This window comes from Sceloporus occidentalis, unplaced genomic scaffold (assembly GCF_023333645.1).
Source record: "Sceloporus occidentalis isolate IW3139 unplaced genomic scaffold, rSceOcc1.0.p SCAF_14, whole genome shotgun sequence".
In the NCBI taxonomy this organism is placed as follows: Eukaryota; Metazoa; Chordata; class Lepidosauria; order Squamata; family Phrynosomatidae; genus Sceloporus; species Sceloporus occidentalis.
In genome coordinates, this window is record NW_028316994.1 from 1,430,739 (window position 1) to 1,457,580 (window position 26,842).

The following is a 26,842-nucleotide window of genomic DNA, read 5'->3' on the forward strand; positions in this document are numbered from 1 at the left end:
GTTGTTTGTAGTTTGCCCATGCCCCACCTCAAACTATCTAAACACATCTGTAAATTACTGTAACCAACCTCGGGGGGTGGGGTCTTTTCTTGAGGACCACTCTTACTCCTGAGGAGCTTCAGGTTTGCCACCTGGTGACTCAATATGATACTACAGTATAGATATAAATATTAATTTTTCAAACAAAATAATCCTCTGATGCACAGTACCTGATATCCCCATTAGTATTGATGCCAAAGTTTAAATTTTCTTGGTTTCACAGTGTTGAATCTATGGTAGAGTTGAACACTCACTCATACAAACATTATTTATTGCCTAGTACTGTATTTATTTCTTGTGGCTTAGCAGTTAAGATGCCGACTCTGACAACTGCAAGATTGGCAGTTCGGCTATTCGAGACCCAAGTGATGCGTGATGGAGTGAGTTCCCATCACTCATGCCAGTTTCTGCCAACCTAGTAGTTCAAAAGCATTTAAAAGTGCAACTAGATAAATAGGTACCACTTTGATGGGAAGGTAACAGCATTCTGTGCAGCTCTTTTATGTTCTGGGTGGTTCCAGACCTTGGTTCACCTCTACACAGTTTCCAGGGACAGGTGTAGATGTGTATCTTCAATATAATTTTCCAAGGATGTGGTAAAGGAGATTAAGGGATCATCGCCGGGGGGGGGGGGGGGTGTCACTTCCAGGGACGGCAAATTCTTCTGGTTTATAAAAGGACAAAAGGTTTGTAAAAAGACAGAAATAACTTAAGGGAGGAAACAGGAAAATGAATATGAGAAAATCAAATGGAGTATCACAGATGATGGCACAAGTGAGGGGCTGGAACTTTAAATATCAGCACTCATTTCAGAAGATTAGAATATACTGCAACACTTTGATGCAGGTCCCATGTTTATTTATTTACTGGAACCTACACAATTCTTAGGCAAGTGAAATAGGGGTGTTAAGTCTCTGTCAGCAAAGACTGCAGAAAAAGAGAATGGGCATGGACAAATTAAAGAAGAAAAAGCAAATAAACTGAGGCCTGTTACAGACTGCCAGAATAAAGCTGCTTTGGGTCTCTTTGGAGATATGCTATTTAAATGACACATGGGTCCTAAGAGTCTGGAGGTCGCACCAAAGCCACACTCCATTCCTAAGCACCGGAGTGCAGCTTTTGGTGCAGCTTCCGGATTCTTAGGACGCATGCATCATTTAAACAGCATACCTCCAAAGAGACCCGAAGCAGCTTTATTTTGGCAGTCTGTAACAGGCCTGAAATACAAAGGAAGAAATAGAGTCTGAAACTCTTTTTGCTACTATCTGAGACACTAGGGACCCTTTTACACCACACAGTTATAGCATTATGAATGTGATTCCTCTTCACTTGCCATAGAAGTATCCTATGGAATTCTGGTTTTTACTGTCTGGTGAGCACTAGACCTCTCTGCCAGAAAATTATAAATATCCCTCCCAAAACTGCAAATCCCAGGATTCCATAGGATGTTGCCATAACAGTTTAAGTGGAACCATAGAGCTATAAGTGTGTATTGTGAAAGGACCATAGCAGTGACCTAGAAGTAGATTATGTAGTATCATATTTCCATACTACATACTAGGGCCAGCTGGTTATTACTGCTCTAGATGAAACTAAATTTTCACACAGATGTTCACACCCATTATACACACACACACCTTTTGATATATGGCAGCAGGATAAAAATGTGTCTCCTTACTCAGATATTTCATGCTTGCAGCTGCATTTCTTGCACACCGTACAATTGCAAGGGGTGGCTAGAGGTAACATTGAAAAGAGGAGGAACAATTGCCTTCATACTCATTGTACCACCCAAGCATCCAAGTGTAGAAGAGGGATGATATTTTCTCCAACCTAGAGTATTTTTCTAATTAATTTGGATCTCCAAAGAATCCAGCCAACTACACAACCAGTTTTTCCTGTTAAAAATTTATTATAGAAACTCCATCAACAATACAGTAACATTAATATACATACGATCTCCAGCATGGAGATTTTTTTTTTTTAAAAATCAATATTCTGCTATACAGACCATGATTTACACATCTGTAGATCTGTCTTCTCTTTATTGCAAGACTGGTCAAACCTCTAGATTATAATTACAGCCCCTCCCAGCATTCCTCACTATTGGTCATGCAGGCTAGAAGTGAGAGCAGCTTACAGTCTAATAACATCTGGAGGGCTGCACTTTACTTTGTTTTTGTGTGTCTTCAAGTCGTTTCTGGCTTATGGCGACTCTGTAGCATACCTTTTATACAGTTTTCTGAGGCTGAGACTATGTGACTCGTATAAAGTCACCCAGTGGGTTTCCATGGCCCAGTGGGGAACTGAACCCTGATCTCCAGAGTCATAGTCCAACACTCAAACTACTACCCTACACTGGCTCTTGGCCTACCCTTAATTTATTGCTTGTACAATCAGGCTGTCAATGTTCTATAGATAATATAAGCTTTTAATTTCTTCTGCAACAACTGCTGAACTGTGACTTTTCTGCAATAAACTGGAAGCAGCATTAAAACAAAGGTTCCATACTGTCCTTTGATAGCACTACATAACACAACACCCTTCCCACAATGGCCAAGATCTTTCAGTAATGTTTGCTCACAAAAAGGTCTCTTTTTAAAAAAAAAAAAGTGACATTATGCTTTAATTAAAAGTTTCTTGCTCACAGATTGTGCCTGCTTTATGGCTTCCGGTTAATTATAGCTGTATAGTGCCAGGGCAGTGCTTTTTAAGCTACCTGATATGGGGGCCAGCAGGGTTTTCCTCACTGCCAAGGACTGGCACCATATTTGTATCCATTGACTACAAATAATTATTTTTGACCTGGAAACTTGCTATGGACCAGCTCATGGAGCAGGCCACCACTTTCACTATCACTGGTGTATGGGATTTTAGATATGGCTCTACTTTGGTTCAGACTAGCTATACTGTAGGTCATAGCTAATAAGCAAATACTGGAAGAAGAAATAAATTCACTGTCCAGAATTTCTTGCTACACAATAGTACATCCTGCCTGATGGTTTCCTGATAAAGTGGAACTGAGTATAGACTGTGCATGAGAAAGGAATTTGTTGATGACTTGATTGATGTGTATTTACTTATCACATTATCCTGTTGTAGTGCTTTATTCCAGATCCCAGAACGCCAAACCATCAAGCCAATGCAGTTAAAGCGGTATCAAACTGCACTTATTCTGTAGTGTAGATGCAGCTATAGTGAAACAACATCATATTGTCAACCACAAAGGACAATGGCAGGAGTGAGGAAGAAAGATTGTAAAAATATTTCATGGAAATAATTAAATTTATCCTGGAAAATAGAAACTGACATTCTGATAAATCTGAAAGGCTCTTTGAGAGGCATTAACAAGCGTTCAACACTAACCTTGTATTAGGAAGCAATAAAGTAAACATTATCTGCAAAGAGAGGACATTTGTTTAAAGAAACAGGAGCCCAGAGAAGCCTTAATTTCACTTCTTAAAAAGCTCCACAAATCAGATTTCTGGAGTAAAGTTGCAAGAATTACATAGAAAACACTGAACTTCAGTAACCTGATAAAAATATTACCAACTACTGCATACAAAAATGGATAAACAAAGGATGGCAGTTCCGGGGGGGGGGGGGGGGGGGAATACTAGTCTGGAATCAACTCATAACTTCTAGGATGGTGTTGCTGTTCAGATAATTAAATGGAAATTGTTGTGTAAAGTTTACTTGTGCATTTTGTCATCCACTAAAAGAAAGGGGTGTCTTGCCAGCTCGGACCATTCTACTGAGAAAGTGGTCAATCACTCTGAGAATTTAAGGAAGGATATTTTTTTTGGTACAGAAATTTTAAAAATCCACTGTTTTTGTGCAAATGATTTTTTTTTCCAAAAAGAGTCTTGAAATATTTTAAAAAAATACAAAATGTTCAAAAACTCAAGTAATCTTTCCCAGTAGGGAAACAACCTTGAAATTATTTGTTCTTGGTTGTGTGAAAATGAAAGAAGTGAAGATTGATATCTCTAAAGTTGTCATATTGATATCACTACTAACCAACCTCTGGTCACAGAGCTGTCTCTACTGAGTGGCTAGTTCTACTCTGCCCTGACTAACAGAGTGGGAAAGTGGCACTACTTCACCAAGTGTTCTGAAAGCTCCTCCTTAGCTTCATAGTACTGCTAAGTCCTCCCTTTTTAACTTGGGCCTTTAAGCTCCATTTGATCTGCTCATAGAAGGGGGTTATTTACTCATTCAAGGCTTTCTTCAAGGCTGGAGCCCAGACTCAGCTAGCCTTGAGCCTTCCTGTGGGTTGCAATTGCTTCCAGAACTGGGACCCATTTGTATGGCATGGGTTTTCTCTGAGACAACCACTTCTGGTTGCATTTGCCTAATACAATTCACCTTAGAGCTGCTGTCCGGGTCAATAGTGTTCTCAGTAGGGCCACTGAGGAAGCCATCAAAATCTGCTCCTTTGAGAGCAACACCTGGGGGATTCTGTGTCCCACCACATGTGTTCACCCGCCAAGGCAGACGTAAATATTTGTGCACTTCAATAGCAGGACTGCGACGATCAGGGTCAATGGTCATTAAGCGGCGGAACATCTCCAAGAGGTGAGTTGTGAAGGTTTTCCACAGGCCTGGAGCCTCCCCTGGCACTGTGCGGTTCTGCCAGATGCCAAATTCCTCAAACTGAGGATCAGGGCTCATTGCTACATCCCAAGGGAAGCAGCCAGTGCAGAGGCAGAACAGCAGCACCCCAAAGGCCCAGACATCCAGACTGGAGTCCAGAGACAGAGTCTCTGTGCCTTCTAACAGGCACAGTTCAGGTGGGGAATAAGGCAGGGTGCCAGACATGGCTGCTATTTTTGTGCCTTCCAGTCGCGTCAGACCAAAGTCAGCCAGTTTCACATGGTGGCACTCTCTGTCAAAAAGCAATACATTGTCCAGCTTTATGTCCCTGTGCACTAAGGCTTTGCCATGCATGAAATCCAGAGCTTCAGCCAACTGGGCTGCACAGCGTTTCACCTGCACTTCAGGAAGGCCCTCCTGTTGAGAAAGAGAAAGAGGATTTAAAAGAAAGCATGACTCAAAGAACAGGCCCTCAAAACTCCAAGTTTACAGTACTGGTGGAATAGTGGTAAAGCCAATTTTGCTGTGGATCATGAAAATATATCATTTCTGTGAAAGTATTGAACTCTGTGAGTTGTGGGGTGCAGTTCAATTTAGCCCCAAAGCCAACAGTAGATGGTGCTGACTGGCTGGTACCTGTAATGTCACAAAGTCAACTCTGTCCCCATCCCTAGAATAGTTTTGCTTGCTTCATTTGTTCTCTTCATCATCACCCACTCAATGTTGGAACAGTTTTTCATTTTAAAAATATTAATAAGACAAAGGATACGGACAGAAAAGTGTATTGTGGCACCTTCGCACAACAACAACAACAATAACAACATGGAGAGCCCAACTCAAGTGGGATTAAAACTAAGATTGACACTTGAACCATCGCCCAATCTACTGCCATGCACTTCTGCCATCAAGTTGCAAGCTGGATTTACACCACATCTGAGAGAGTTCTGCTTTTATACTATAGATTGTGGAATGACCTGATGAGAGATTCAACAGCAATCTGAATTCAAAACAGTATTAAAAACCTATCTCTTCCAGCAGGCCTACCCAGTCGACTTTAAGCTATAAAATTTTATATTGGTATATTTTAAAATTTATTTTTGGATGATTTTAATGTGTAATAGCTATTGTAATCCCATGGTTATGTGTTTTAACCTATGTGTTTAAATGGCTTCATGTCTTTAGTTATATATTGTATTTTATTCTGTGTGATACTTTGCCTTGAGCTTTGATGAGAAATGGGTAAGAATGTGTTTGTTTGTTTGTTTGTTTGGCAAATCTCACTACCTTCCCATCACGTTGTGATACTCTACCAAGTTCATAGATCCCTACAAAATCTTTGATTCTTGTTACATACCTCTGAACTCAGAATAGCACAGAGATCCCCAGCTGGTGCCAGCTCTTGTGCAAATCCATAATGTGTGGACGTCTCAAAAGCACTGCCAATGGTTCGCACAAGGGCATGGTGTGAGGAAAGGCAGAGAGAGATACAGTATTCTCGCAGAAACTCCCGTCTCCCTGTGCGTTCCTTAGACATCATCTTCAGAGCCATTATGGTCCCTGACAGCAAACAAGTAAAGTGTCAGTAGATGTCATCAAGAGTTGCCTAGGTGCCATAGTCACAACAGTTGCATCAGTATGCTCCTACAATTTCTACCTATTACACAAGTATGTTCCTACATTTTCTAACAATCTCTAATAACAGCATGTATCAGGGGTTTCACATGGCCCATGCCAAGAAGGCTTAAAACCCACATCACAAATGAGAAACCTGTCTGAGGCTCCATCTACAGTGCAGAAGTAATGCAGTTTGACACTGTTTTAATTGCCATGGCAAGGTCTGGTGACACAACAAACTACAGATCCCAGGATTCCATAGGATAGAGCCATGACAGTTGAAGCAGTGTCAAATTGCATTAATTCTGCAGTGTGGCAGCAGCCTGAGATCCACCATGAGCATTGGAAGTGGAAAGCCCAACTGCAATGGAGGAACTGGCCAACCACAATGATAGCAATGGGTTTAAACATAGTGCTACCAGCTTTTAAAAACTGAGAGGCTTGACAGACTGCCTCGAAGGGGTGGCAGGATGCCACCCCTTTCCTAGCTGAATTGGGGCCACAGCAACCACACGCCATGGCCCTGATCCAGCCTTTCAAGGGTGCAAAAAATGCATTCTTTTGCCCTCAAAAGGGTGCCATAGCCACAGTGGCACAGCTATATTGTACTGTTTATTAGTGACTTCCCAGCAGATGGCACTGTGAAGCCAGTTCACCATAGTGAGGGAAGTCCTGCTAGATCATTTGAGTAACAGATTATTTGTTTCCCTGGCCTGGGATTTGGTCTTTCTTTTGTGTGACTTGACATTCCCTTGCACATTTGTGCAGACATGGTTGCCTCCTGCCTTAATGTCTTACTTTTTTCCAGCTGTGTAGCTGGCTGGCTTGTTACTCTGGACGCTGGGCCTTACTCGGCCAACACAGCACCTGCTTGTTGGCAGCTGCCCACATGCCTGGGATGACACAACTAATTAATGACTTGACTTGTGTGCCAGATGAGGTCAAGGGAGCAGCTTGGGCTGAGCTGAGCTGCAAATGAACCTCAGCTGGGATTTAAGTTAAGTCAGGATTTCACCTAAGAGTCATTTTTTCATTACTACAGTAGATCCTCTCCAAAGCTAAGATCAACCCTAGTTTAAAGACAAGGATTGTCTTTAATTAATATAATTTGCCTCCCATTTTCCATCACAGTTTCTATCTGGTGAAATCAACTGTTCTCAAATATTTTACTAAGGGGCAACAAACTCGACATTTTGGGTACTTCCAGATGAAGCAGTCCTGGTGCTATCATGCAAAAGATCATGTTCAACACCTGTTTTCCCCTCCCTCCTTGTCAGAGATTTTGTGGAAAGAAAAAGACAGAAAAAAGCGAGGAAAGCATTTGATGGTTACACAATGAAGACAGCTAGGTCTGGACACATACAGAGTAAAATTTCATGGTGAGTCAGGAAACACAACTTGTTGGGAATCCTTTGACACACAACAAACCAACTCTATGCCTCTTTCCCTACATACTTTTGAGGCAATTCAGCATCCTTGGACAAATTCTTCAGGAAAAGGAAATTGAAAAAGGAAGTTAAGGAGAATCTCCAGTTCTTTTGTATCCTAGACTGCTGGGAAGGAGAGTATATGCAGCATGACAAAACAGCAGTTTTACCATGACAAGGAGAGAGGGACACTACTTATGAGCAGCAGTAGGTCTAAGGATGTGAAGCATATATCCTTCCAGATTGTCTTGGACTGCATCTCCTAACTACCATACTTTACCATGGACTAGAGCTGACACAGATTGCAGTCTAACAACAAAGAGAGGGCATACCTTTCCTCCTGCTGCTTTAAAAACATTGTCTAGTGTTAGTCTGACAGAATCTTTGGAAGTTTTTAAATAGAGGCCGGATGGCCATCGTTTTTAATTTAAAAATTAAAAATAAAAATAATACTTTTAAAACCCATTTAAAAACATCCTATCTTACCATATTTTCACTTTAACTGCATGAAACTATGCACATATAAATACACTTAGGCTGTGCATACAATATTGAAATTTAAAGGTATAGTTTTAATTTTGCTAGTTGTTTATGTCACAACTATCACCATTACATTCACTGATATACAAGAATTGCAATTTATGAGTAATATTAGTACAAGAAACATTACTAAGGATTCTGTATGGTGTTTTATAGGAGGAGGTCAATGGAAGCGTGACTCCATGAGTTACCACATTGGGTGATGCCATGACTGTCCACTTTTCATTGTTAGAGTAACCTGATATCACTTCAGTTGTAATGACTTTATCTTACTGCATCAGTGGATTTGTAGTTTGGTGTGATGTTTAGCACATACTACAGGAAACTGGGTGAGAGCTCTGTAGCAGAAAAGTCCAAAAACCCTCACCAAAGCATTAATCACAGGATTCTGTAGAATGGAGGCATGAAGTGTATCAAATTGTTGTAGCTTTCTAGTGCATATACTCTCCTGTTTCATTTTGCCTTTGTCTATCCTGTCGCTCAGTGAAACAAGAGATACTGCAAAACTCTGTATCAATGCTTCCAAGGCCCATAAGAACAACTACCAGGAGCCAGGGGTGTATAAAATCACATTGCCTGACCCTTAAATGCTCTCACCTCTCTCACAGTGCTGAACCTGCAGAACATGTCCATAGGAGCCACTTCCTAGTTCCTTGGCTATGCTGTACTTCTCCTCTATCTCCAGCTGAGGTAAGCTGTCGGAGGTGATGGACATGAGCTTCTCTAGGAATTCTTCATTGTCCTCAGTGTCTTCGGGGTTCTCAGCTGAACTGGAATCTGCTTCAGCAACAGAATCTGTAGGGGGACAGAAAGGGCAATATGACATTTGCCACAGTATCTTATCACAACGATGTATCTTATCACAGTATCTTATCACAACGATGTTCTCCTTTATCTAAAATACTTGGGACCAGACATGTTCTGGATTTATTTTATTTTATTATTATTTTGGATTTTGGAATATTTGCAAATACATAATGAAACATCTTGGAGATGGGACCCGAGTCTAAACATCAAATTCATTTATGTTTCATATACATGTTATAGACAGACCATGAAGCACTGAACCATCAGAAAGCAAAGGTGTCATTAGCTCACCCACTTATGTGGGCAATTTTGGATTTTGGTTTTCAGAATTCCAGATTAGGGATACTTGACCTGTACTGCTTCTTCTATTATAGAAATATATTTCTGCCCTAGAAATTGGTTTAAATACCTATTGATTTTTTAAACAATATTTTGGTGATATTATTTGTACAGTATCTATAGAAGGATCCATGGATATACTGAAGAGATGGCTGTGAAGGGGATGTTGTGCTTGCTTTCTGTTCAGGCAGCTGCGATCTTTAGGAAAATGAGGTGGAGATTATCATGTATTCCTCCCTCTAATGCAGCATCTATAGCAAAAGCGTTCTTCCAAACTCAACAGGAGGAGGGTAAAATAATCCTACATCTCTTTTAATAGCACAGGTGTGAAGGATAACGCCAGCCTGAATTAAGAAAGCAGATGACTGTCACAGCATGTTTATTCCTCCAAAGTAGTTTCTTGAGGAGAAACTGTATCTGGTGTTACTGTGAGAAAAAAAGGGGTGTTTACCAGGAGCATATTACGGTTCAAATTCCCCATCCCTTCCTGTACATATGAAGATCTGCTATGTGAGTTAGCGGCATTGATCCAATGAGATGTTCTCCTGAGCAATCCTACAACGGAAGTTTTTGTGAACTTGCCTGTCATTTTAGCAGGGCTTCCTGAGTGTGGTTTGTTTTGAATCTCCAGCTATCAAGTGCTGGTAGGTAGGTATGTGCTTGGGAAAAGTGGGAAGGGGCGCCTTGCTCCTATTATACACCAACAGCAAGGAGCCAACCTAGCAGCAGCCTGGGCTGCTGAGAACTGAATCTGAGCCAACAGTGGCATCCTTCCACCATCCCGCACATGGCAGGGGGACATTCCCTTCATACCACCTGCGTGTGTCTTAGCAAATGACTCTGCAGTTTTGAATCCCAGGAAGACCTTCAGACTGAGTCAAACAAGCGCCTGGGAACAAGCTGGGGTGTATTGTAAAGGAGGTTTATAGCCCCAAGGAATAATATGAAGATTATTCTATGACAGAAGCAAAAGCTAGGTTGGAACCTGATAATGTTTTCCACATCCGTTCATACAAAAGCTGGCTCAATTGTCACCTGATACCACAATGCTCCCGTGAATACAGTTATATGCTGAAAACAAGAGGCAGCTGGAGGATGGGGAAAAATCAGAAATTGGCTTGCTTGAAATTTGTTCTCTTCAAGTTTGTTTCCCTGTACCACATCAAGGAACTGTATTTTTCCCTGCTTCAGAGCTTTGTTCTCTTATTTTCTCTCTGTGTTAGAAAAAAACGATATGTGAAATATGGAATTTGGTAAGTTCATACTCCCAACTAGCATCTTAAAAATGATACATCTAAAGATGAAATGGAAAGTGTAGAGGAACCTTCAAACAAGTGCAGTCTCCACACTTTAAAATTTCTGTTTTGAATTTTAGATATTCAACACCATTTGTTGTGGAAATTTTTGGAAATAAAAATGTTGTTTCTTACTTCCCTGAACTGTGAGAAAGTTTAAGTATTGTACTTCCCTTGTTGGCTTCCTCTGGAGAGATTACTGAATACATAATGGTGTCGTGTAAATAAGATGAACATAAGCTATAGTTGTTTTTAAAGTTTAGGTGATTTTTTCCACCTTGAATCCAGTGGTTCAAGTCCTTATCTTGGGTGCAGCAGAAAACAAATTTGCTCCATCTTGTATATAACATCCCTTCAGATATTTAAAGATGTTTATCCTGTAACCTTTCAGTCTTCTTCAAACTAACATACCCAACCCCCTAAGTAACTCCTCATAAACCTGGGTTTCCAGACCTTTTACCATCTTGTCCACTCTCCTCAGGCCACATGTCAAGATACTTGTCAACTTGTCAAGATACTTTTTGAACTGTGGTGCCCAAAACTGAACATAGTATTCCTGATATGTTCTGACCAAAGCAGAATAGTACTATTACTTTCCTCGATCTGGATACTATAACCCTGTTGTCACAATTTGTGTTCCACCCATCGATCAGTTAAAAATCCATCCAATAGAAGCATTGTTTAGCTTGTATTTTACTAATCTGTCTTCAAGATGATCACAGGGGACCTTGCCAAAGCATTACTGGAATCAAGATATAGTACTTCCATAGCATTCCCCTGATCTACTAAGTTTGCAATTCTATCAAACAAAAGAGCAGATTAGCTGGGCAAGACTTGTTTCTGAGAAGCTCATGGTAGAGTTTTAGTAATGATAACATTCCTTTCTAAGTCCACATGGACTGACTGTTTAATAGCCTAGAAACTTTCCTGATATGGACATCAAGCTAACTGGTTGAAAATTGCTAATTCCTTCTTTTCTCGCTTTTCAAAAGATGGGAAAACATTTGTCCTTTAATTTGCTGGGGCCTCTCTTACTCACCAAGAATTCTGAATATCAACAGAAGGTATGGAATTATGTTATTATATTAAAGTATTAATGGGAACAAACCCATATGTCATGTAACCATATATACATGTTAATCTCAACCTTGATACAACCCTGCTAGCCAGAGCTTGTTTCCCCATATGGCCAAGAGGTTATATAGCCATGATATGAAGTTGAAAAAGCCAAAGTACGTCCTCCTCTGCAAGACAGAGATAAAGAAATGTATGGATTTCAAGCTGCCATAAAACGTCTAACCTGAAAGCCTAGCCCCATCATTTCTGTAATTTCCTATAATTTCTCATAATATCTTTAGAGATTACAGGTATACACACAGCAGGCCAAGTTTGGGGCTGGTGTGTTTGATACTCACTGTTGTGGGTCATCATGAGTTAGCATCTGGGAACAACTGGCACCTTTTTAACAGAGAGAGGAGAAATTCCTCAAACTGTGAGGGAGAGGCTCTCGCCAGCTCTTTTGTGCATTCAGCATTTGGGAGGGAAAGTTTGGGAAGCAATAATGATGAGTCACTTGACAAATTCAGCACCATAAAACACACTGGCAAAAGGACAGGCATCACACAGGGATTTGCTGCACATGAAGCAAGAGCCAAGACACTCTATATGACACAGAAAACCCTCCCTCAAGTACCACCTTATCCACCACAGCCAAGTATTCTTCTTCCTGTATACAATTCCTTGTTGCTATTATAAACTAGATTAAAAAATCCTTCAACATGTGAACTGTTGCAACATATGACACAAAGAGTGCTGGATCTTTAAAATATTCACTTGGAAATGTATGTACGTAAAGGTTTGTCAGCATCTGAGATATTGACTCTGACAACATCATGATTCATTTTATATATGACACAAGGCAAAAAAACAACAGCCGTGATCTGAAGTACAAGATTAGCCAGGTACTAGCTGTCCAGTAATTTCTGTTATGTTTGAGCATGTAAACATTTCTTAGTGTCACTCATCTCATAGCAACAATGATCCATCTAGATTATGACATTTTTATTAGTGTCATGTCCCAGTAGCAAAGTTTTGTAACATTGCGTGGCCTTGGTAAAACAACTCACTCACTCTCCCAGTTTGATCCACATTACAGAGCACTGTTGATTCTCAATAAAAAGGAGAAAGTAAGGAAACAAGGAGTCTTGTGAAACCATTAATGCTAACCCATTTATTTCAGCATGAGCTACCATGAACAACAGATCACTTCTTCAGACATAGAGGGTTAGAAGTCAGGGATGGAAATAATTATGCACTGTTGTTTGTTTGCTGGCCTAGAAAAAAGTTTCCTGACATTTTGCTGTGTTGTTGTTGTTGTTGTTATTTTCATTCATATCCTACCTTTCTCTCAATAACGAGACTGCAAAACTATACAAAAGCTTCAATAAAAATATTTTTTTAAAATCTACAAGTTTTAAAAAAGTGATAGTTAAAAGCATTAAATATTGGAAACCATAAAACACATTTAAAGACAATGTGTAAGCCTTACAAACAGCAACATAGAACATTCAAAGCCCATCCCATCAGTTTCTAAATGCCCGACTGCATAAAAATGTTTTAATTAGTTAATAGAAGGAGAGCAAGAACAAGACATGGAGTGTCACTAGGGGGTTTGGATGGTATGAACCACACCTGGTGAAAGCCGGGAGAGTGAACATCTGATGGGGCAGTTGCCCATTGTCCATCTTATCCCTGCCACTGCTGCTGGCATCAGCTGGAGCACCTTTGCAAAAAGGAAGAGAATGCTCCCATTGCAAAGCATTGGCTTGCCTGTCCTCCCAGCCACACCAGGTGACACCAACCCTAGTGACATCATTGGATAGGGCCATAAAGAAGACAGAGTGGACAAGCAATGACCAGGCCATTATATTAATCAGTTCTGATTGTTTTAGCCATTCACAATAGAAAAACATAAAACAGAGTACCAAAAATGATAAAACAAAGCCTGCCCTTTCTTATCCTTTCTGCTCCTGGGAAAACTGCTCTGAAAAGGGGAAACAGCCATTCTGCTGCTGTGCATATTGGACCTCTACTGCAAAGCAGAAATACAGCTAAAGTTATCGGTGGAGAAAAATGGACATAATGTAATGAGTGCAACTTCCCCAGCAGGCTCACTGCTCAAATTATGGGTTTCTTTTTAGAGACCAATGGAATCTTTTCTGCTGAATTTGTTTCCCAGGTTGGGACTTTGGCCCCTGCATACCATCTCAGAATAAAGACTGCAAAAGCTGTAGACTGTCATGTCAGAACAAAAACTATAAAAGCCATAGGCAAAATTGCTTGTGGTCCCCAATGCTGCTTTTGCAGCCCTTAGCTCTTTCCACAGAGCCAAAAAAGATTGATTTGCCACTCTTAGAAGTCTCCAAGGGTGACAACTTGCCTTTTAAATAGGTTGCAAGAGCCCCTGCGTTGTTGAGCTTTTAAAAAAAGAACAGATTGCTTACTTGTAACAGTAGTTCTTTCTGTTGTCATCTGTGAATTCACACTAATGGGTGCAAAACTCTTCATTTGTGTGCATCAGAGATCACAAAGAACACGTTGCTGATCTGTGACTGTGGTTCTTCAAGTGGCCGTATGTGAACCCAGGCACATGAGGCTTTATGTCCACTTGTGTAAGTCAGATACCATGAAGAAGAAACTCAAGTGGACAAAACCCAAGTGGACATTTGACTAGTGTTTTTCCCTCATTTGGGAGCATTCTGGGCCCCTAGCAGGTCTCAGGGGCAGATATTTGACCCCCAAGAGCCACCAGTTACTAACCCTGGTGTAACAGTGCGTCATCATCAGGATGGTGTAGTGGTTGGACATCTGACATTCAATCGCCACTCAGTCATCAATTTCACTTGGCCCACTCCCTCCCAAACCTGTCACACAGATGGTTGTTGGGATTTTAAAAAAAAACTGGAAGGGAGCAACAAAATATAGTATGCTCAGCTACCTGGAGAAGAGCAAAATAAACATAAAATAAACAAGAAACAGAAAAGAGGAATTTTGAACTTTTGCCGAATGCCTTTCCCTTTTTTTGGATTAACATAACCAGACCTTTCACTGAGTTATGAGAATCAACCTCTTAACATGTATAAAGCAAAAAGGGTTTCTAAAGCACAGAGCTAAATTTCTAGGCTGGCTTGAATATACAGCACCTCTTCTTTTAGAATTAAATGTGATCTGGCTTTCTCTCACTAGGAAATTGATGCCCAGACAGCTTCTAAGATAGGGAGAGGTGCAATGGAGCACTAGTTTCAGTATCACTCTCAGCAGACCTGCTGGGGGAGGAGGGAAGGTGTTGCCCTGTACTCCTGGGTGGGTGGAAGATTTGCTCTTTCCTTGTGGGAAATTGCTGACAGGGTGTTGGGTGCCAGGTTGCAACTGCACAGTGATATTAGAGCTACTGCTGAGAGACAAATCTCGCACTCAGTGGGTCCAGCCCCCAAGGCCACAGGGAGAGCATTTAGCATCCCCTCTCAAGTGGCCCACTCACCTGGCTGATTGGGCAGCAAATGATTCTGCAAAAGAGGGACAACTGCACCCATCCTTTTTCCATAGATGTAGTGAGAAAATCTCTAGCTACATTCCCTTGCAACAAGATATTGGAAATATACCTAGCTTAATCTCAATCAGAGTTCATCAGAAACTGGCTTGACATTTTATTCTGTAGTATTGATTGGAGAAAGATAGGCTATAAATCAAATCAATTAAATCAGTTTATTCATTATTAATTACTAAGAGTTTATCACTAATTGTATGCAAATTTGCTGCTCCCTGGCCAACAAGTAAGCACAGCCAACTCTTCTGCAGGCCTGATCTCCTAGCACATATCCTTGAATCCATCCCTCCCTCCGGCAATAATTGGTGTGGTTAGGAGATCAACACATGGAGGAAAAGGATGGAAGAGAAGCTGCTCTCTTCCTTATCTCATGATTCATTAACTACCTTTAATGAAAAGTGACAGGACCATTCCACTTCACTGATGGGAGAAGGACGGGTTGAGCGCACTGTTGCAGGACATCGTGTGATAATCTTCGCACAATTGCCAATAAGGATGGGACCATCCCACTTCTCTCCCATCCTTTTTCTCCATCTGACAATAACCTTAGTAAGTCCAGTGTTAAAATAGGGATCCCACTGAGGGCACAAGAGATTTTAGAACTCTGGTTCTGATTTTCTTTGCAAGCACCAACCAAGTGGCTATCATGCCCGAGTGCAGATTTGAAGTGGAGGTTCAAGTCAGAATGAGACATAGTAAATCTGTAACAAAAATAACAATAAGCAAGTAGCCTTGGCAGTTCCCAGACTGGATGAGGGCTGTGGCCCTAGCACAGTGGTTCCCAGTTTTTCCTGGCTACCTTCCCCTTTCCTCTTGAGAGACAACCCTAGAGCCCTGCAACAACTATTTCTTGATATTTGGTCTACTGATCTATTGCAAAACCAATCTCAGTCGCTGCTCTTTTTTCACTCTGTCACCCTGGGAGTAGCAATCAAGCAGCAATTGAGAAGCCTCTTGCCTGTGCCAGCCTTTGAAGTTTATCAGACAAGGGAAATTGGAAGTATAAATTCCAATGGCAATCTGAACGCAATCATGGGGTTTCACGTTATTGTGTGATAACCCACTACACGCAAATTCGGGCAATGGGAAGTCACTCTGAGTGCAATCATGGGGTTTCACATTATTGCGTGATAGACTACCACACGCAAATTCAGGCAATGGCATGCTATTTTTGGGCAATGGGGAGCCAGTTCAAATGCAATGAGCATTCACGTGATTTCGCTAAACTAGCGATTTTATGTGAATGCGTTCTGGCCCCATTTTCTTTTCATTCAAAATTAAGAGAAATTCCTCCGGTGTGATAAACTCCTGAGCAATCAACAAGGTTGTGCAGTGTTTTTAAGGGATCCTAAACAGAAGGGTTTTGTGCAATACTTAAAGGTTGCTGGTTCCTTTTGTCTTTCTTGCACGCCAGTACTTTGACTGAAGGCCCCCCCCTCCAACCCCTTTTTCCTCACTGACCTCTTTCTCCCCTGTTTTCCCTCACTGTTCCCTTGGATCTTTCCATCACCTCAAATGGGCAGTACCACCCACTTTCACCAAATATGCCCTTTTCTCCATGGAAATCAGTAAGGCATAACATCAAAACACTCCGAACCTAGTCTTTGCCCCAGAGGAAAAAACCCACAGATATCATACAGATGTCCATGCCTGTTGCACCACATTATTTTCCCAGCTACCCAGAACTGTCACACCCTGATGCTTCATTGGCAGGTTTTGCAAGTGTAGGTTTAGTACAAGAGAGGAAGGAGAATGAGAAACCACAGGAAGTATCTAATAGAATAGCCATACTGCTACAGGTTGAATCTCCCTTATCCAAAATGCTTGGGACCAGAAGTGTTTCAGATTTCAGATTCTGGTATCTTTGCATCTACATAATGAAATATCTTGCAGATGGGTCCGAAGTCTAAATGTGAAATTGATTGATATAAATAGCCTGAAGGTAATTTTATACAAAATATTTTAAATAGTTTTGCACCTGAAACAAAGTACACTGAACCATTAGAAAGCAAAGGTATCACTATCTTAGCCACCCATGTAGACAATTTTGAATTTTAGAGTGTTTTGGATTTTGGAATTCCAGTTGACAGAATCTCAACTTGTTAAATGGAAAAAAATGAACAAGTAGTTTTTACTGAGTGAATTAAGGCTACTGCAATTTCAACAAAAAATCTTTCTGGATTGAGCAGAGATTTTGCTTTATAATAGAAAAGGTATTACTATTATTATTGGCTGTCAGGTCAATTTTGACTTATGGCAAACCTATGAATGGGAAACCTCAGTGAGCCCCAGACATCAACTCCCTTGTTCATGTCTTGAACACTCAGGGCTGTGGCTTCCATGACCGAATTAATCCATGTATAATTGGCAATAGCTGGCAAAAACCTGTTTGACTTGGAAATTACTATGAGTATAGCCTCTTACCTCAGAAAAAGATAATATCACAGTGGAGAAAAAGGTGTGATCTTAGTCAAAAGCTTCAAAGGGGAAACATATCCACCATGTTTGTTCAGCTGTACTCCATTTGCTTTGATTTATTTTTGTAATTAGGATCGGGGTGTTGGGAGGAGGAGAGGGGAAATTATTCTGAGAACTCTTGGGGAGGATTATTATTACTCCACCTGGAATACAAGGACCAAGATCCAATACAATTTTACACAGCGTAAATCAACACTACCAAAATTACGCTGGACTCCACAGTTGCATAATGGATTGCTCAATGGCCGTCATGGCCTTGAACTCACCTGTCGCGCAGCAGTCTTTTACTCCCCCCAAGTCAAAAGTGTGAGAGAGGCTCCATGTGTTCGCAAAAATCATCGGCTTCACTACGGACCTCACTTATGCAATCTCTGATAAAGGACAACCACTTCTGCGACTGTTTTTATGCTAGTCGCAGCAGCTTTCTGCCAAGATTTTGCTGGGTAAGGGAAAGTGTTTAGGACAAAAATAAAACTGTGGTAGGTTAACTTCAAACAGTAAGTGTGGTGGTCAGACTTCAAGCTCATGGGATCCTTGATGTCCTTAAGCAGAAACCTGAGATCCACTGAGTAGAGGCGTGTGCAAAATACCATCTCAGGTGCACCAGGATAGACTTTGTGATCAATAGTAGAAGAAAGCTGACAACTCTTTTCTTGTCCAAACCTATTCCTATTTAAAAAGAGCAATTCAATTTAATTTAATGAAAGCCAGGATGTTGGTTTAAGTGTGTAGGACTTGGACTTTGGAGATCAAGGTTCTATTCCCATCGGAGCCATGGAAACCCACTGGGTGACCTTAGGCAAGTTACACACTCTCAGCCCCAAAAGCACCATGATAGATTCACCTTTGGGTTGCCATGAGTTAGAAATGACTTGAAGCCGGAGAACAACAACAGCAGCAAAAATTTAATTTACTGGAGAGAGGCAAGATAAAAGTTCTTGGAGGCTTTTTAACTGAAAGCCAGCATGCTGTTGTGATTTGAGTGTTGGACTACAACTCTGGAGGCCATTTCCAGCTTGGCCATGAAGCCCACTAGGTGATCCTGGGCAAGTCATGTGCTCTCAGCTTCAGAGGAAGGCAATGGCAAACCTTCTCTGAAACAATCTTGCCAAGAATATCCTATGAGAGGTTCACCTTTGGGTCGCCATAAGTCAAAAACAACTTGAAAGCACACAACAAACACACAAGCAGGAGTCAAAAATCCCTGAGAATCTAATTTAAATCATCCACCAGAGATATTCCAATAGATCCTGATCCACTCCCTGTGTCAATCCATATGAGTCAGCTGTTCTTTAGAACAAAAGAACAAGGGACTGAAGGAATGTGTAAATTGGCTTATAAATAGCCTGCTTCCCACCCATCCAAGCATTACTACCAGATACGTCCCTGCCCCACACACTTTAAGACAATGCAGTGGAAAAAATTCAAGCCATAAATATTTAAGCCCCGTTAAACTAGAAGACTTTCTGTAATCTTGTTGTCTTCTAAACAATATCATCCAGACTGAAGTAATTAGTGACAGATCTCTGGCTCAGAGTAACAACCGCTAAAATATAACATGATTCTGATGTTCCAAATTCAGTTTAAAAAGCTACTCCTTCCTGTCCCATGGCTCAAAGAAGCACTGGCGAGTCCATGGTTCTCTCTGTTATGTCAGCCTCATCAAGAAATGTTTGTTATATGAAAAGTCTCTTCAATATTTTTCATGACCTAGCAACTCCAAGATAAACATGTTGCCTTTCTTGCTCAGTGGTTTTTCATCTTACTATTGTTCCTCTGCGGCTTCCAGCTGTCTCGGATCAAAGTACTGGTTTAATCTCCCTTTAACCACTATAGCTAGTAGGTGTTGATAGACTGATCCTCTGCGAATATGTCTAATCCATCTCTGGTCCCAATTAGCTTTTTAGCTTTGACAACATCCCACAACAACAGCTTCTCCTTCTTCACTCTGCTCTAGTTGACAGACTTGGTCCTGTCCAAGTTTTGACTTTTGCATCTTTTAATCTGCCAAAGTAAACACTCTGAGGAAGTTGCGAAGTTTAAAAAGAAAAGAACCAACTCATCCCTCCCCATTTCTCTTTCAGATACTGATACCTTTAGGGAAACAGATGTATTGTATTGTATTGTATTGTATTGTATTGTATTGTATTGTATTGTATTTTTTAATGCACCCAGTAATAAAATTCTGTGAGTGGATTATGAAAACCTGAAGCCACCATTCTGTGTTTTGGCCTCAGATGAATATTTACTCATGCTACATATATTGTATTACAATATTTGCTCATGCACATAACCATATAGTCTCAGGCTGCACTGTATTTCTGCACTGCAGAAATACAGTCGCCTCTTGGAACTCGTGGGGGATCTGTTCCGGACCCCCTCCCCACACGTTCCAAATCTTGCGCATATTCAAGCCCCATAGGCTTGAATGGGGCACATGCATGCAGGGTGCATGCCATTAGGGTTAATGGCAGTCATCCCTTCGTGGATTTTCAAGTCCATGGATTTCAAGTCTGCGGACTTGGAGGGACGACTGTAATGCAGTTTAACACCTCTTTAACTACCATGGCTCAATGCTGTGGAATCTTAGGATTTGTAGTCTGTTGTGGCACCAGAGATCTTTGACAAAGAAGGCTAAACATCTCACAAAAGTACAGATCTCCCCAGAGTTCCACAGCACTCAGCCATGGCATTTAAAATAGTGTCAAGCTGTATTATTTCTGCAGTGCAGAGGCAGCCTCAACTATAGTATTCCTTAACAGGACTATAATGACCTGGAGTTTTGGATTTAAATCCATGCACAAACTTGAAGCTCACTTGTTGGTAACTTACAGCCAGTCATTGTCAATCGATCTACCTGATAAATTTGTTGGGAGGATAAAGAGGGGAAGTCTATGTGCTACTTGTGAAAAGGGCAGGATAAAATGTCATACAGAGAAATATCAGCAAACAGATATGTAGACAAGATCTGCTAACTGAACACCATGCCAGGTTTTCTGTTACCAGCAAGAATACATTTGGGCAAAGGCTTGTCAAAGTTTAGCCACAAGACATGTCTTTATTGCAAGGGCTCAGACTGAAACATGGAAAGTAATTGGGAAATAGTGTCATACAGAGTCATACATCTCTGATCATATGCAGGTATCACAGCAGCCTCAATCAGTATTGATAGGTTTATAGAGAAAGGACTCTCAAGAAATATAAGCTTGAACTCAAGCATCCTTATTTTTAGAAATGAATGACTTGTTACCTTATCACAATTTTTTGACAAAATAAAACATCTCTGAAGTCCAAATACCGATAAAATTTATCATTATGTAACTCAGAGTTTTCTATGTTAGTTTGCCATGGTTTTCTCTCCAGTGGATACCTATCACCACAAATCACCTTAAGAAGGCTGAAAAATGTATTTCGTTGTGAAATATTTGTCATGTGAAGAGACTGCTTAAAAGAAGGTGACTGGAAAGCCTGAAAAGGCTGATTTGACAATAAAGTTTTAAACTTGATCTGACATACTTTTCCAAGCACTACTGCACAAGTATGCAAATAATCTTTTTAAAATAATGCTGAAAAGATATTTTAACACAAGTTAAATGTGTGGTGTGTGTGTTTAAAAGATGCTAATAAATGACACCTCTTCTAAAGTCATGGATATGGAAAACTAGATGCACGATGACAGATTTCTCTGCCTAATCTGTCACTGCATAAAACCATGTTTTTAAGAAAAACCACCAACCTTAGCTGTGAATATTGTGTATAGCTGTTACATTCGTTCTTTAAAAGAAAATCTGAATCTCTGCATTTTGAGAAAAAAAAACCTACAAGGATAACAAATGAGAATCATGATTAGATGATGATTCACTTACATGCAGCATAAACCTTTGGTAAATGAGGCACAGAAATTCTGGAATAAAAACATTAAGCACTGAAGGAATTTCACTTCTTTCAAAGGAAACTTGGGATTTCAGTAGAGAATTCTCAGAGCACCATCAAACTACAGTTTCCCAGATTTTCTGGGGGAAATGACCATTAAAGAAGCATAAAAGCCGTGTATTTTGTAGTGCAGATGTGGCTTCCCTCTGTCCCACTCCTTCAATTCCTACCCTGTTTTGTGCAACATGTAAATTTCCCTATATACTTCCTGAGACAACCTGGAGTTGTAGAGAGATCGAAGGAAAAGTTGTCCTCTTTTCTTGCTTCTGTTCTATTCTGTTTCACAGAAGAAAAGAACAACCAGAGCTCCAGAGAAATCATTAGGTTTTCTTGGAAAATACTCCTAACTCTATAGTGGCACTACAACTATAAAGAGCAGTGCTGCCAACAAGCCACAAAGATATCTCTTGGACTGTTTTCCAAAATCCCTGGAATTCCCCAATATTTATTATTATTGTTCAGTCCAAATCCTCAGAAGAAAATGAATTAAATTCCCCGGATTCCAGGGATTTAATAAATAATAATTGTGCACACATGAATCTATTAATTGAAGAATATGCATTCTGCTCATTTGCCAAACTAATTTCTTACATTGAGTCAAAAAAAGCAATCCAAACATACTCAGACCTTGTTTTTAAATATGTGTGTGTGTGTGTGTGTGTGTGTGTGTGTGTGTGTGTGTGTCATGTATATATATAAGCAAGTTCATGCCAGTTTTAATTGCTTGAATAAAAACAGTGCAACATGTGCAGAAAGAAGGTGTGGGACTATCAGGCATAGTTTATTACAAGCATTTGGGAATTCTGGCAAAACAACTTCCCTTTAAAAGGGCCAATTTCAATGTCAGGTATATGGACACATACTTACTTTTATTATTTCCTGCAGAAAAGATCTGTCCTGCAAATTGTGTTTTGGTTGCTCTTCCCCACCCCCTTATCCCCAAGGCCTTACCTTGGTTTGGCAAGCACTTCTGGGTTGTAATGGAAGGTTCTTGTGGAAGGACAGCCGCAGGCCATTCTCCTGTTGTCACCTGTCTCTCTTGGGCTATGGCATCTGTCTGTCCCAATGTCATTCTTCCTAGTGCCAGTCTGTTTGCTTCTGCCTTAGTCTGATCTCTTTGGACCGGGTATGCAGAGCGTTGCAAAACAGTCAAGTCTGTTTCTGTGCTCAGCCTGTCAGTTGCACTTGTAAGAGCTGAGGCTGTCCTGGCTGGGTCTAATCTCTCCCTCTGTGAAGGGAAGGCAACATGTGTCATTGGCTCAGACACAAGTAGGGCAAGTTTCCAAAGTCAGGCAGAGGAGGCATGGGGAAGGCAGCAAGATGCTGGGAACAATGCAAGGTACCAGGGCAGACATTCCTCCACCTTGGGGCAGTGGAAATTTGGGCACTGTATAAGGCCAGGACCTTCAGAGCCCAGATAGAGAGAATGGAGAAAAATATGGGAATAAGGTGTCATTCAGACACTTGTTTTATTTGCATGCGTGAATGATCTCACGCATGCATTCTGGGTTTGCCGTTCACACTATGGAACTGCATCTCTGTCATTTCTGATGCCCATGCAAAATAAAGTTGAAGTCAATGATGCAAATCTATTCGAAACACATTCAAGGCATGCAGAGTTTTATCCCAGGTCTTTATGTATCGGTTATTCTCACAGCTGAGAATGTAAATCTTTTAGAAAAACTCAGGAAAAAAAACCCAAGATCGATTACCGTAAGTTAAGTGGGCTTTTTGGCAGCCCTCTCCCCCAATTTAATCAGATGCATTCAAAATGCATGTGAACAGCAAAGATTCAACCCAGATTCTGCCTGGATTATTTTTACTATTTGAATACTCTCTAAAATGAAAAAGGGTACACCAATTGTGGAATCCTTCCTGTGAAAGATCAGTTGGCCTGCATCTTTACTGTGTTTCTCACACTTAGTCAAAATGGTATAACTTTGTCATGCCTTAAAATGGGTTTTAGTTTGGTCTTTTTTCCTTTGAGGTTTTTTGTTTGTTTGTTTATGGGATTTATAGCTTAGCTTTCTCTCAAAATAGGATTCAAGGCATCTTACAATAATTTTTGAAGATAAAACTAAAACATTAATTACAAAAATTAAGAATAATAATTAAATAGTACTAATATTAAAATGTAAGCATATTTAAAACCATTTTAAAAGGAGAAAAGCATTAAAGCATTAAAACAGCACACCACACTACATAAGTAAAATTCACCCACCAAGACCCTGCTCATTTAGAGGGTCCTGGTGGGAATAAACCCATATTATCCATGTGCTGCACAGGACAAATGTATTATGAAATTGTATCTGATGCTGAGGTTCCCCCCCCCCCCCTTTAATATCCAAATGATGTTTTGTTGTTGGAAACTGTTTCTGGCAAACCTCTGTACCAGATGCAGCATTTTATTTCCAGTCTCAAGTAGGTTTCCTTTTCTACTCTCAAAAGACTCTAAGTGTCTTTTTAATTCAGAGACCTATTGGGATGAAAAAAGCCTTACTTTATTATTATTATTATTATTATTATTATTATTATTATTATTAACCTTTATTTATGAAGCGCTGTAAATTTACACAGCGCTGTACATGCAATCTTTTTAGTTAGACGGTTCCCTGCCCTCGGGCTTACAATCTAAAAAGACATGACATAGAAGGAGAAGAAGGGAGCGGTGGAGGGAGAGGGTAAGAGGTCCAGCAGTTCCTCTCTACCTCCGAGGCCTGGACCAAGGCAGATGGACTGGAGGGAGGGCTTGGCTTCAAAATGGAAGGTTAATCTTCATCCAGGGAAAATACATACTCTCTATTCTGCTCCTTTTTCTCTTGTTTAAAACATTTTTTATACTTACAGCACTGCAGTGCATCAATGCATTAGTGAAATAGCACTTTTTCACTATAATGCTATGACGTGAAGGGAGAGGAATTAAATTGGTCATTAAACCATAGGAGAACCTCAGCAAACCACACTGTTTTAAATAAAACCTTGGGGAAAACCCCTAGTGTAGATCCAAAAAATTGCTTCACACGACCCTACATAGTTCCCAGTCTTTGGTCCTTCAGATGATTTGGACTTCAGCTGCCATAATTCTTGACTGTTGGGGTAGTTGACAGCGGCTTCTGGAAGCTGAAGTCCAAAACAAATGGAAGAACTAAAGGTAGTGAACCACTGAAATGGAATAAGTATTAAAAATGAGTGAATGCCAATGATCACAAGCTAATAACGGTTTTGAAAGGTTTATCGGACGTTTCTTGATGATAAGGTCAGTAACAATGGACAAGCTTCCTTGAAGAATAGTATGTTCAGCATTTCCTGACATTCCTCAACAATGCAAAGTCACAGACTAGTCTTTGTTAGAGTTGCCAGTTTGGAATCATCCCAAGCCCTGAGGCTTCCAGTCATGAAACCTAGGGATAGCCCCTAGTGATGTCATTAAGCATTATGCATTAATTGCTTTGGCTTGTAATTAAAATACAGAGAGAGAGAGAGGGGGGATATATTTTCATGTTTGGAAATTAATACAGAAATATTACATAAAGGAGCTCTTCCCAGATCAAGATGAAATGATAGGATTATTATACAATTAGGGAAATGAGGTAAGAAAGATTTAATAATAATAATAATAAATAATAAAAAATTTATTTGTATACCGCTTTTCCGTCTGATCAAAGCAGTTCACAGTAGCATACAATATAATACAGAACAATCCAATAATCAAGCAATACACTAAAATATCCATTACATCAGCGACATTACACAGTACAATAAAAAATCTCCTAACAAATACAAGTCCATTTAAAAAACAATCGGTTATGGTTGGGTATCTGGATCTTAGTTAGGGTATTCTATCTCTAAAGAGAATCAGGGGGATATGCTATTTGAAAAAGATTAACCTAAACTACTTGCTTCTAGGCAGAACGTAGATGCAGAGCAAAGTAGAGGGTGACCACTGGCACCACAATGACAGGAAGGGATGGAGAAAGTCAACTTAGAGGCAAAACACACTGCCGCTTTGGAGCGGTGTGCTTGTGGATCAGGGCCATGGTGACCGCATGCCATGACTCCAATCTGGCACTTTACCAGCACTAAAAAGAACAGGAACGTGCCGCTCTTTTTAGCACCAGCAAAAGGTGCCCTTGTCATGGCGGCAGCAACTTTTCAGCAACTCCTTTGGCACAGCATGTCAAAACACTGCACCAACAGAGTGCCATAAAACCCCTGCCATACAGTGGGTGCACAGCATGACGACATCAGGGCACACGACATCAAGACGCCACATTCTCACGCTGCCCCCGCACCAGCGCTTCAAGCAGGTCTGTTTAGCCCCTAAGTAAATGCATGACACTCCCTTCAAGGGTCTTTGCAACTTGTGGCAACAGATCATTCAGCCTTGCAAACTGTAGTAAGCTGTTTCTCTACTAGGTTATCTGGAAAAAAGCAGTTTGACACCAGTTTAACTGCCATAACTCTATCCTTCAGGAACCTGGAATCTGTAGTTGGTGAGGCACCAGTGCTCTCTGACAGACCAGGCTAAATACTTCATTCAACTACAGATTCCAGGATTCTTATAGCATTTAAAGTGGTATCAGGCTGCTTTATTTCTGCAGTGTGGAAGAGCTGTTGGAGACTGTCTCCTGGAGGTAGAAAACCAAAAAATATTATAACATAACAATGAATAGCACTACTACCAAACACAGAGGTCATGCCATTTGACAAATACTGCCAGTTATCACCTATCAAATATCGGATACAGAAATCAATGGGTAGCAAACAGCTAGAGGATGTTTGGGCACTGAGCAAATATTTGACACCAACTTTCACAACTGAGAATTTGGGGAAACAAATTTGTCTTGGCTCTGAAATGGAATCTAGCATTGATTACTTGGTAACGAAGGAAAGATCTGTCTTCTTTCTAGTCTTCACATGTCCCAAAGTCAGATATAGCACTCTGAGGGAAGCACTGGGGAATGAGACCTGAACCAGAATCAAAGAAAAGTTAAACCAAATGGTCCTCCAAATAGTACATGAGTCCAGAGGTCCTAGGAGGAACAAGGCATGAAAGAAAAGCTCAAGATGGAGAGCCTGAGTTAACTCTGCAAAAATTATGCAGCCAAGAGCCAACCTTCTGGTGGCATGTACTCCAAGGCCCTTCGGGATATTTGTGGTGAAAGTGG

At 40.6% G+C, this 26,842-nt stretch overlaps 1 protein-coding gene across 2 annotated transcripts; it reads right to left on the bottom strand.

The window, feature by feature from the left end:
- Positions 1–1,940: 1,940 nt before the first annotated feature.
- On the bottom strand, positions 1,941–22,872 carry LOC149303477 (serine/threonine-protein kinase SBK1-like). Of its 2 annotated transcripts, none has more exons than XM_089480273.1 (4): positions 22,626–22,872; positions 8,814–9,011; positions 5,990–6,192; positions 1,941–5,052 (listed from the first exon to the last, which is right to left on the bottom strand). In XM_089480273.1, the coding sequence occupies exons 1-4, from the start codon at positions 22,744–22,746 to the stop codon at positions 4,270–4,272; spliced, it is 1,305 nt and encodes a 434-aa protein (XP_089336399.1). In that variant the 5' UTR covers positions 22,747–22,872; the 3' UTR covers positions 1,941–4,269. The 2 variants fall into 2 exon arrangements, with proteins under 2 accessions (XP_089336399.1, XP_089336400.1); XM_089480274.1 differs by lacking the exon at positions 22,626–22,872 and adding an exon at positions 12,354–12,417.
- Positions 22,873–26,842: the final 3,970 nt, after the last annotated feature.